Source organism: Athene cunicularia, assembly GCF_003259725.1.
Source record: "Athene cunicularia isolate RWA chromosome 4 unlocalized genomic scaffold, athCun1 chr4_part1, whole genome shotgun sequence".
Classification (NCBI taxonomy): Eukaryota; Metazoa; Chordata; class Aves; order Strigiformes; family Strigidae; genus Athene; species Athene cunicularia.
In genome coordinates, this window is record NW_020799098.1 from 39,636,062 (window position 1) to 39,648,998 (window position 12,937).

Consider the following 12,937-nt stretch of genomic DNA (forward strand, 5'->3'; position numbering starts at 1 on the left):
CCGCTACCCGCGGCGAGCAGGTGCGCGCCGTTCCGCGCCAGCCCGGCAGAAGGAACTCGTGCTGTCCCTGGAGCGCACGCCACGCACGGACGTGCTTGAGGCTCCCAGTTCTGGTTCTGCGAGCGGAGGAGCTGGCTGGTTGAACCACTTCCGTGCTAGTTTAACGCTATTTATTGTAGTGAAGTCGTTTTTCATCATTAGTGTAGCGTGAGACCTTTACATCGAGTCTGATCCCAAACACGGCAGTGCGCCGGACTACACTCAAACACGCGTTCCCCCCATCCTCTTCCCTTTGCATCCTGTCCCTTTCCTCACAAGAACTCACGCCTTCAAAGGATATTTCAAGTCTCCCATTTTTCTGCTTTCCCTGCTATTTTTTTGGGGTCTTCTTTCACCTTTTCATCCACTTTTCTTCCCTGCTTTCTCTCATCTCTGGCAGTCTCAGGACTCCCTCCCCTCCTGAGGAGGGTTTGGAGCTCTTCAGGTTTGCAGATTTTAAAGCCAGGGAGCACTGTGGGGATCTAGTCTGAACCATACAACTTCAATTAATTGTTTGAAATACTGGATGTCTGTCATAAACAGAAAAGGATTATATTTCTCTAGTGACTAGGCTACATCTTTGGCAGCTATGTGAAGAAGACTTCTTTCAGCAACTTTTTTTTTCCCCATGTTGGCACTTACCTAATTTGTGATCATTCTTCAGCTTCTCCGTTTCATTCACTTGCACCTCTCCCCCTGCATTTCTCTGTATCCTTGGAGAATGATTTCTTGACCTTAGCACTTCAAATACCCCTCAGATGTCCTCTGTCCTGAGCTTCTAAGTTTTTATAAAGTGCTGTGTGTGACTGTCAGGTCAATTTTTCTCCTCAGTATTGGAAATTTCTTCTAATCTGGGACCTTCCCCTGTGAAAGGCACATCCACTAAAATTGCTAATAAATGGTTAGGTTGTACTTTTCATCCAGATTCTCTTTGCATACATTGGCCAGATCCACAACTTTTGGGTCATTGATCCCTTTCCTATGGCATTCACAGCAACAGTGAGTACAAATTAGAGCTCTTTTCCTCTGTACTCCTGAAAGCAAATGTTTTTCTACCTAAGCAACCTAGATAAAAGCTTTTTTAAATTCTTTATCATCCCTTGTCTTTGTGAAACCTTTTCTTTCTATCTTTTACCCCTTTATCTTGCTTATGCCTCATATTAATTTAAAATATGACCACTTGTTGAGATGAAAGCATAGAAGCAGAAAACCACTAGAGCTTTACAAGCCCAGCTACTATATTTAAAATATTTTCAGGTAACTGAACCAAAATCAACGTGTTTTCATGACACAATGAGGGAGAATGGGGCACCAAAAATCTCTTTGGGCATTGCAATTCCTTTTAGAAATTAAGATGAATATACAGCCCTGGTGGTGGTTGGAATGTCCAAGGTTATGTTAAAGAGTACTTTGTAAAAAGCCATTAAAGTCAGCAATCATTCACAAATTATTTCTACACCCTGCTTTGCCTTAGGAAAATGAGAAGCCCTCAGAGAAATGTTTAGAAACTGGAAAAGAGAAGCAACAATTTTAACCTGCTTTTATCTTTCCACCATTAAAATACCTGTTCGTGTGACCACGTTCGTTCTGAGCCATCCTTCACGCAGACGTCTAGCCTCAGCTCAGTCCCCGTGGCTCCGTGCTTACTGTCCACACAGAGGTTGGCTGCCACGTTTCGAATCTGCAAAACCAAGCAGCAACATTTCACATTAAACCAGGCTATGGAATAGAGCTTCCAACATCTAGGGGGTTAGGAGTTTAGCTCTGAAGGGCTTGAGACGGACTATTAGTTACATAAAACTGGTGGGAATTACTTTTTACAGGGTAGAGAGCCATGTCCTCGATTGAAATACTCTTTTAGGGAGCATCTTTAGAAGCAGCAAAGTTTGAAATACTCTGCTTAACAAATGAAAGGTAGGTCTGTATGAAATATTTTCATGCAAAGAAACTAAAAGAAAAAACATCAGAGAAGTTCAAAGCTTGGTCTGATGCTTCTTCCCTCTTACCAGAGCAAGACTGATCAACTGTATTAAGAGGAAATTATTTCTGTATGAGTCTCTCACAGTGTTTGGATCAATATTTCTTAACAGGCACGCCCTGTTTCAATCCTTGTTCTTACTTTGACACAATAACACCATTGTAGATAAGGTCACACACTAGTGCCCAAGGTGCATAAAAAGTACTTTTAACAAATCTGTACTGAAACTATGCCTACCCATGGAGGTTCCTTGTGCTGTCAGCATGTCCTCTGCAAACACTCTGCAATGTAACTTATTCTTAAAAGGAAAATATAATTTTTGAGACTGAAGCAAGTATTAATCTGTGATTATCAGTCATACCAGTTATGTACCACTGCTTCCAGATGTATCTTTTTGAAAGACTGGGTTGAAAAGGAGTAGGTTGCCCATAGCCACCAGAAAGAGTAAAATACCGAAGTTATTTTGCAAATACATGCACGTTTCTTCTTGAGTGCCTTAGTTGGGCTATTAAAAAAAATCCTTTAGACACCTCCAGAATGAGGAGGATTTCTTAAAAAAAAAATGCTGTTGATGAGATACACAGAAACTGAGTAATCAAAGTGCATGCATGTGCATGGGAACATGCACCAGTTCTATAGGTGTGATTGATATATAGAAAGCAGGTGCATATTTTGACATTCTGGCTACTACTGTGATCCTTATTTAAAAAAAAAAAAGAAAAACTAGATACTGAATGGAGATACAGTTGAGTTGACATCTGTATTCTTCCATGGAAAATATTTTCGAAATCACTGTTGTTGCTATATCATGTTAGACAAATGTAAACATCACCATTGCATATCTCATGCACATCCAAAGGATGGAAAACTTCTCAGCATAGCGCAAAACATTGCAGGGAGGGGCAATCCTCATGCTTGCAAGACACATGGAAGAGCTACTCTGCTCTTTCTCTGATTCTGGAGGACTGGAATCTAGTGTATTCACCATGATCTAAGAAATATTTAGATAGATGGGAAAGTAACAGGAAGTGGAGAAAATGTAAAAAATGTCACCTTCAGGAAAGGTTTTAGGAGCTGAATTTATTTGGCCTAGGAAAGAGCAGATTATGCAAATGATGGGGGAGCATCAGTTTGACCAGTTGGCTCCAAGAACCTTTGAGCCTGCACCAGAGCTCAGAAAAGTATTCTTCTAGAACTTGGACAAGCCCAGTTCTGGAGTATTTTTTCTTTTTTTCAAGAAAATAAAAATTGCTACAGATGAGGTAAAACACTGTCATTTCATACACACAACCAGATGCAGAAACCCAGCACTGAGCAGTCCCACAGTACAAAGGGTCATGTTAATTGAAAAAAGAAGATGAAAGGTAATCAGTTCTCATCAACCCTGCCTGCATTTTCATATCACCCAGAAAAAGAGACAGGAAAGAATAATAAGGAGAATAGATTTTAATTTTATATTTTTAAAGCTTCATGTGAAATACCTACTTCAAGTATAACTTTTTGGAGAGTGTTCAATCATTTCTCAATGCACTTAAATTCACATTGTATAAATAAAGATTACTGGCCTAATACAAAATGAAATGATACATCAGTTCTGTTCTTAGAGCGTGCAAACTAATTAAAATGGAGCTGATAACAATTGCCATTAATGATTAGGGTATATTTATGTGAATCAGAGTTGTGAAATGACATGTCCGATGAATGCTTATTGGATTAAAGGGCTTTCACCATTTTGTCTCGATGGCATCGCTCCATCCCATTCTCAGCCATTTTGACTATGCGGTAAATGCATTCAATGAATTTCTGAAAAAGGTTTGAGCTGAAGCTACATTTAGTTCCTTCACTGTTGGAATCTGTCTCCCCTGTTCTTTATTTCCTCTTCTCTTCCCTCTACTACTGAAAGGTTTCCTCGAGTTAGTTCTTCCTGTGGTTTGCTGCAGCTTACATGTTTGCACATTCTTTTTTTGTTGTTTTATCCTTCCTTTCAACTGCAGAGGGGTCATGGTTTGTTTTTCATTTTCTTTGTGTAATACAGGCATTTCAGTCAAGTCTGTGCTTTTGTTCTCTGGCGTTTCTGTGTGGCCTTGGCAGTTACTAGAAATTGAACTGAGCCATCGTGCTGCTGCCAGAGCCATGGGAAATGTTCTGCCAAGCACCAGCACCACATGGCCTGCAAATCCCCTAAGATGCCTTTCATGGATGAAGGAAGGAAAGCAGAAGCACAGCAAGGAGAGGCTTTCTTCTCATTTATACATCAATATGCATTTGAACTGCCTTGTCTCCAGTCACATAGCACAATGGATTTCAAATTTTTGAGGTTATGAGTTAACAACTGTCAAAGAAATAGCTAGTGATCCTAATACACTCACATTTCCAATGTTCGTATTTGTGCAACTGTAGAGACTGGGCATCAACAGGAGAAAGATTTTCTCACCCATGGAGGAAGGGCATTGAGTTGCTATGTGGAAAGCTTATTTTGTCAACCTTAAATGCTATCATTTTATTCACGCAGATAAGCATATGGGAAAAGTATGTTTTCGAGAGTCTGTATGGACTAACAAGGATGGTTAGTGGTGATCTTCAAGGCTGTTTCAGAACTAAACACATTCTGAAAAAAGCACAGGACACTACATGTAAGTCATTACGCATGTTTAGTCCTTGAAATGCCACCATGACACACGTTGGGACATAGATGCTAAGGCTACGGGCCCTGTAGTCCTTACAGAGAGCAGATGAGGTGTAAAAGTACAGAGAATACAAACTCTAAGGGGTCCATTTTCTCCTTCCTCTACACTGGAGGTGCCCAAGCAAGGATGTAGAGGCTTCTCAGTGCTGCACTGATGCTCAGGAAACAAAAACATGTCACCTGAGTGGGATTTCTGCTGGTGTAGTGTCTGACTTCTGTGCTTTAAATGAGGTAGCAAGCCATAAGGGGAAATCATTGGGTAAGCCTAGATGCAGTAATCCTAGGGTTTTACAAAAAGCAGTGAACTTATGTTAAAACTACGTCTTCCTTTCTCTAAGTTAACCAGCCTGTGTTAAAAAAACTTCCCCGGAGTAGGCCAGGCCTTGAGAAAGAAATAGCTTATGCTGCTAGCACTGCAATGGGGAAAGAGGAATGTGATGTAAAATAGGAGCTGGAACACAGGAGAACAAAAGGCCTGAAAGCCTAGACCTTAGGTCTGAAGAAGACACTGTTACCTCTTGACATCTGATGCTGCTGATTTGATGGACAGGTATTCAAGAGAAAAAAAAAAAAAGAAAAAGAAAAAGAAAATATCTTTTTGGCCACCTATCAAGAAAGGGAAGAAAAATTAAAAAAAAAAATAAAATCAGGTGTTGCCAAACACAGTTTACATATTGGAGAATATATGGTCTCCCAGATAACTTGACCTCTGGTTAAATTAATGTTGGAGTTTTGCAGAAAGCCAGCAGTTACATGATTTAATAAGCTCCCCATGGGAGAAGCAGATTAAGATGGTCTAGCACTACACTCTCAAAACCATAGTATTTGTCATTAGTACGTAAGCATGGAATGGAAACTGGAAAGCAATGGATGTGCTGTTTACCATGATAATCTTCTCATCAGAAAAGCAACAGTCTTCTGAGGAAAAGGAAGGGTTGCAGGCCATTGATACAACCTGCTAGGATTAATTTTGAGATTTTTGAACATTTTGTCAGGAGCTGTGTAATGGACACACTTGCATGCTCCATGTTAAATTGGGAAAAACCCAAGACAACCTCCCCTAACCCCTTTTACTTTAAAGCAAAGAGAATTTCCCCTTTCCTCTTAAGGGAATGTATTTTAGGCTGAAAAGAAATTACAGGGGGAAATCAAAGATTTCCAGGGTCCAGGGGTTATATTGACCAGTATTCTTTGATAATTCTAAAACTCTACAACTTTGTTCACAGGCAAATGAGTTCCTGTGAAACTTGCTGATGAGGTAGTGGGTGATGTCCTGGCTCCTGCAGCCTTGCCCTGCCTGCACTGGAGCCAGGCTGTCAGCCAGGGACACTTCAGCCTTCCTGGTGGCAGAAAGCGGTGAGCCAGAGAGGGAGAGGAACTCTCAGGGGTCCTGGGAGCTATCCTGCATGCTCATCATGGCATGAAACCATCTGTGCCAAAAGCAGAAAGTGGGAAAGCGCAGCAATCTAAAGACAACTTTATGTTCAGTATGGTCACCCGTTAGAATGATGAATGCGGAGATGGTGCTGGGACTATCTTTAGGGTGTCCCAATACAGCAGCTAGAGAGGCACCTTGGTGCTATCAGTTTGTGTAATACTTTCCATACATCTGATTTAATGCCTCAAATACAAAAGTAGCTGTAGCTCTTAGAAGACATTAGCAATGTTCATTTATGTTGGGTTTTTTATGTTTGAGCAGCACTTACAGCGAGTTTTAGTGCTCTGCTCACATTCTCAGATAACCCCAGGGCCATTAATATCTACAGATCAGATATGAAAAAATGAACCACCTTTCCTGTCAACCGATACATAGTAATTTTAAAAGTATTTATCCTTTGTGTGAGGCATAAAAAGGAAAAGTTGAAGTTAAAAGTAGTCAAGCACTGCCAAAGACCTAACTGAAGGAACAGGGGACTCTGTTATTCAGTGTGACACTGATCCCGATGAAAGAATTTGAACAGCCCAGCTGTGCAACACTCAGTCTGTGCAAGGTGGGGAATAGTCGGTTATATTGCTTTCGTACAACAGATGTGTGACACTTGGTGGGCTGAGATTGGCTCATTAAGGGTATGAGGATGACACTTTATTAAAAAAAGAAAGTAATCAAAAGAGAAGTTAGCGAGTTCTTAGGCTTTAATCCTTTTTCAAATGTGTCACTCAGCTTCATGTCAGTGCCGTAAAACAGTTCTGTAAAATCTAGAAATTTGGGACTGAGAAATTAGTATTTTCAGGTCCTACAGCTTAGCACTGCTGCAACGACTGAGACTTGCTGTGTATTAAATCATTGAATAACAAGTTCATGTAACAGCAGATGAAACCAACCTTAAATTCCCCTTTTGACTGAGTAAACCAATTTTTTTTTTTTCATATCACCTTGACTATAGGAGTCATGAAGTCTAAAATAAATTACAATGGACGACATTGTATGACTGACTTACTGTAAAAGGTGTTTTCAAAGGTATTGTTGGAAGCTGTGATATCCACACAATATATTCATGCTGGATTACAGTTTGTAGATTCATGAGTACTTCCTAAAAAAACATTTGGCGTCCAAATCTCACCTAATGCAGCTATTGTTTTAACTTCCTTCCACAGGATTTCAAATACATATTACAAATAAATTATTCTGTTTTAGAATCAGATGGGCATTACTGCTTTTCAACTGGTAGCATACTTACTGGTATATTCAAAAGGATATGAACAAAACCTAATTGAAAACTTTCCTTTTTTTCCACAGCGGGGGAGGAAAGAGTATAATTATCTCACCCAGACACAGAACTGACAGTCTCACTAACCTTAATCTGTCTGTATTTGCTGTTACATTGCTTGACTGAACATATTTCAGATGTTACAAGGCTGAACAGAGTATTAAAGGAATGTACACCCCGCCAGCTAAAAAGGACAAAAGGCACAAACATGCAGAAGAGATAAGGCCATGACAAATGTAGTGAAGATGATCATTTTTTGTTTTTCAAATTTCCTTCTTCTCCATTGTGAACAGATTTTGTCAAGAAATGTAAGAGTCGGATTTTAAATAAATGTGTTTGCAAAAAAAAGAGGAGTTGTGCAGAGGCTGTTTATGAGATGTCTGCTTTCACACCACATGCTTTTACTAGCTAGATATCAAAATACTGGAGCCAAAAATTGTCTGAGTACCTCATTGTTTATTCTTTCTGAGACTGTCACAGACAAGCAGATGTAAAGTCTTTCCAAGTGGAAGCAGAGAGGGTACTAAATGACAGTCAGTCTTGGCACAGGTTTTTGGTGTGTATAATCAGCAAGGTTTCTAGAGCTGCTTGATTCATACAAAGCAATAACACACAGTCTGTTTTCCTCTTTCAGCTTCTAATTATGACAGCCATTGACCTTCAAGTTTGTTCAAGTTCCTTGCAAGTGCCAACAAATTAATTAAAACTTCATAGGAATGTGACAGTCTCTGGAAAAAGTAGAGTAGTAGGGCTGAAACTTCTTGTTATTTTAGAGAAAGTTCATTTTAGATGAAAAAGAAAGCCCTTTAGTCTTCACTTCCCAAGAATTCAGTAAGTGCTTTTAAGGTACAGATTTGATACCACTGCTATGGTCTTTGAGTGACTTTTTTAAAAGTCTTGATTTTATGCAAAGAATATATTAATATTACTGTGAAAAGAATGAATACCTGAATCACAGCCTCTTCCACTTGGACCCTCTGTTTGAGTTAAGTCAGCTGACCAGAGACATTACACATCTCATGATCACCATCCTCCAAGGATGCACATGTGGAAGATGGTGAAGGAAGATCATAGTAGCAGTCACAGCACCCTGATCCAGCCTGACTTCCACTGATAAACCCCTTACCTCTTGGTATACATGAATCCCATAAAGTGTGGGCAGAAGCATCAAAGATAGAAGAAACTTTAACAGAGGAATTAATTATTGCCAAGAAATAGCAAACAGTAAGACACACATAAATTGAAGTTCCTGTAATTGGTAGGTTACAAAGAAGAATTAAGGACTTCTACATAAAGTTAATTTTAAAATCTCACAATGAGGTAATTTGCTTTTTAAAAAAGACATTCTGAAGAATAGTAGAGACACCTGTGTTTAGAAATCCCCTGCACAGTCCAGCCTTGACGAGTGGGGATATGCAGAGGTATGAGTAATCTTGCCAAGTGTTTTGGTCAAAGTTTCAACTTCAACCGTTGGTTTCATATATAAAAGGTAATTGCCTGAGAGCCCCAAGAACATCTCCAGCAAAATTAGAGAAGGCCATAACTCACAGTAGAAATATTCCTATGGTTTTAAAAAAGTAGCACAATACACTGAAAGAGCAAAACCTTCTTTAGAAATATTAGTGAACTGAGAGGAAAAAGCCCTCTGCATGCCATCTTTGGACTGAAACCACTGGACTGAAACCACTGTAGTTCCTAGGGGTAAAAGGCCACTGCAGTTTTTCAGTGTAGCTATGGAAGTAATTTCTTATCCCTGCACTCTTTGTATTTTCCTTTCTTCTACACAAAACAAACTGTCAAAGCAAGGTGTGCTAGAGCTCTGCTCTCCAGAGAGGTCTGAATGCAGAACATTTGTGATCAAGGATGGAGAGTTCCAGCAGGCTGTTTGGTCACCTCCTGCTCTGGAGTGATGCTTGGATATAGGCTTCTCTTTGGTGGCCTCTCCCTCCCCTCATTCCCCAAACAAGAAATTGCATTTGTCTGCTACCAGTACTTGGTCATGACAGCATCTACACAATGCAGACCACAAGCTGAGCAAAACCAGTCTTTTTAAAAGAAAAGGATCCAGGCTTTGCTTATCACACCTGCATGTGTGAGCAAAACAGAGCAAAGCTGACTCCACCTACATACAATTGTCCTTGTAAAAACAGGAGGAGGTATATAAATGAATATGCAAAAAAAGAAGCGTTGACTTCAGACCTCCTTTTTACTAAGGTGATTTTCAGAATCTAAAATCATCTTGTGACATGTAAGAATGAGCACTATGTACTCTTTTCCACATTCTTGTCCTCACTGTGCATGCATCTTATAGCCTGTACACACAAAATTGTAATAAATTATAAAAGGGACAGCAATAGTTCTAAGACACGACAGTTTCTCATTTTAATGGCTAGTTCAGGGATTGTTCCAATCGCTGTGAACTCCCTTAATAACACTACTTATCATAGGAGCAAAATCTAATTTTATAGTTTTAATTTCCTGCAATGTAAAATGTTAGATTCATTTAAATTTGATCTAATTCCTTACCTCCCCCCAGGCAGCAGGTGGAGGCTCCACAGGAGGGTAATATTTGGGGACATCCCAAGCTACTGCAGCCATGAACCACTTGAAATCTTTACATTTAAGGTGCTTGCGAAGTTCCTTCTGGGCAGAGATATCACCAGTTGAGAGATGTCTGTACTCAGGCCGTCGCTGGTAAATGTACTCTGCAAACTCATCCATCCATGTCTCTGCCACACGCTTCAGGTTCTATGCAGCAGAAAAAAGCAATCATTAATTTCTTCATGCTTGGAGTGAATAGTATTTCTAATGGGGAGAATTTAAAAAAATTCAGCAGTCCACACAACTTTTAAGCTTAGCTGGTCGAATTTCTCAGTTTTAACACATGGAAAAATACTGGTAAATGTATGCTATCTTCATTACAGTGTTGAGCAAACACTATGGAGTATTAAATACCCTGCTTTCCCGTTCACTCTGTAAGATACAATCTTCTGTCTGTTAGACATCTTATTTTTCCCTCCTATTCTTTATGTATCTTCACATGAGTTTTTGATTAATGATGGATGTTGAACAGAATTTCAGCTGCTCACACTGGCACCTACATTTTTTTCCTGTTAGTTAATAACCTACTAATGTGCATGAATGGTTCAAATCATTCCTTCTGATGTATTTCACTTTGCATTTGAAAGGCATCTGAATTTTCAGCTACCATCATACTGCTTAGTCACCCAGCAATTCCTACCTAAATTTTAGAGTCAGTTCTGCATGTATGGGGACAAACAGTCACGAGCTTGATCTGCCCCGTTTCCCAGCTGGTTTTGCACTGCCTTTGGACAGGAGGCTTTACGGTGTTGGTGTACTAGTAAGTCTGTGCAAAAGCACAGCATATAACCCTATAAACCTGAAGTGGAACTGACCTGAAGCAAAGCATTTCATGGGATAGGTATAGCAATTTGTGGCTTTCTGCATTCATCCCATAGACACAGCTAACCTATTTCTGTTCCGTGAAAACCAGTTCTGGCTTATGTCCCACAAAGTTTATTTTTGTTGGTGTTTTACAGGAAACAGAATTGCTTATTTTGTCGCATAAGAATTTATTCAAATTATAAAATAAAAAAAAAGACTTTTAAGGAAAAATCCTGAATAGATGAGACTGAAGAGATATATTTTATTGTTATTTAACGTCATGGTCTAAATAGGCTGGGGGCAAATTTTCCTGTGTTTTTGCTTGTTTTTAAAATTCCTCCTGAAACTCAATCTACACAAATTTATATGCAGGTGTTGTAGTGGATTACAGGCTTAGCCTATTCTGTATTTCCACAGCTGCCCAATAACCTCTTATCCCACCAAAAAAGCAACATCTCACTGGATGACACTGAGATACTAGGGTGTTCTTATTGCTTTGTTTGTAAAAACAAGATCATCAAGTTTTGTAATATTCTTTTTATAGAGCACTAACTGCAAAATGCTGAGATTTGCTCTGTAATAAGCTGGAAGACAATATACATCTGATTATCATCACCATAAGGTAATGTTTCTTCTCAGAACATTCTCTGCATCTAAGTAAGCCTGATTCGTACTCTTGCTTTCAAGATTCATTTGAAAATCCCTTTCTTGAATTTTATTAATCCATGCTAACTAAATGTCTCTGAACTAATAAGGCTTATCTGTATCTATGAACACAAAGACAGAAAGACACAGAACAAATGAAGTACTTTTAGCTGACACTGCAAGATAAGTTTCTATGTGCTTTCTCTCTGTGAAGCAAATATGTTAAAACCTGCAGGGATAAAGCAAGTTAAATGAAAGCAGTATAAGAACCCACAACTTACATTCCTACCCAAAAATGGCTTGTGCCCCACATAAGGGCACTTTTGTTATAATTTCATGAAAACCTAAATTCCAATAATTTAGGATTCAAGAATAAAGGAACTGGGTAGGACAAAGAAAACCAGAACAATTTCAAGAACGTCTAAATGACAATCTCACCTGTCTCGTAGAAACCCTGTAACACAGAAGTCTCCTAGTAAAAATACTATGTGATGAGACTTTGTAGATGGGGCCAAAATATGATTAAGTACATTAAACTAAGAAGCCATAATCATGAAAATAGGTGTGACCTTTCTAGCACATCTTCCACTGTAATGCTGTACACTTAATTTACTACAATGCAAGTGCAGTTTAAGACTGTTCTAGAAAATATCAAACTATTATTTGCAATCACTTTATCTGGTAGTGCTATTTCCATATTTAAAAATCATACTGCAAAAAGAAGCATACAATAAAGTATAGTAAAAAAATTCTTAGGAAAGAAAAAAATCAAAGTAACTCCAGCAGTGACTTACTCCATCAGTATTAAGAGTAGTCTCTGCTGGAGTTTTCTCTTTAGGTATTTGGCTGCACTAAAAGAACTGCATTCTGCTTTAGATGATTATAATTGAATAAAACAGGAGTCCAACAGAAATCTTGATATTATACTGGTCACTAGCTTAAAATTCTCATTCAGCAGTCAAAAGCTCTTTGTTTTTCAATAAGCCCTTTATCACTGTTTGGGGGTGGGGTGGGGTGTACCTACCAAAATGTTGCATTAAAAAAAAATAAAAATCAGTTCTTCTCATCATTCCTCAAATGTCAGGTAAGACACTTTAAACAAATCTATTTAAAACTTTTTTCCCCAGTTCTTCCAAGACCATTTTCTCCATTGTATGCTAAAAAATTTCCCAAACTTTGCCAGATCCTGTAATGAACCTATATATTATCCTTAGCATGTTTTTACTGTCATAAACTGAACTCTTATGAGGCAGCCCTTTGAATTTTAATAGTTCCCTTTTAAAAATACAGACTCTTGATTTGCTATATCTAGATTTCCAGACTGTTTATAACCATGACTGCAAGGAACTCTCTGTCCTGGAGTAGTGGGAAGCTCTTTCTTAAGTTGCCAGTCACTAGGAAGTAAGCACTCAGCATCCAAACACTTCAAAGAGGTTTGTTGACTTCAATTAGCATGGGTTTCTTCTCCTTATTACC

At 38.9% G+C, this 12,937-nt stretch overlaps 1 protein-coding gene across 1 annotated transcript in view; it reads right to left on the minus strand.

Moving 5' to 3' along the window:
- GALNTL6 (polypeptide N-acetylgalactosaminyltransferase like 6) overlaps positions 1-12,937 on the minus strand; it is a 315,463-nt gene that overhangs the window by 12,872 nt on the left and 289,654 nt on the right. Inside the window, exons 9-10 of the mRNA XM_026847007.1 lie at positions 9,938-10,159; positions 1,604-1,720 (exon numbers count right to left, since the gene is read on the minus strand). Of these exons, the coding sequence (XP_026702808.1) occupies positions 1,604-1,720; positions 9,938-10,159 (339 nt within the window). The remainder of the gene's footprint in view (positions 1-1,603; positions 1,721-9,937; positions 10,160-12,937) is intronic.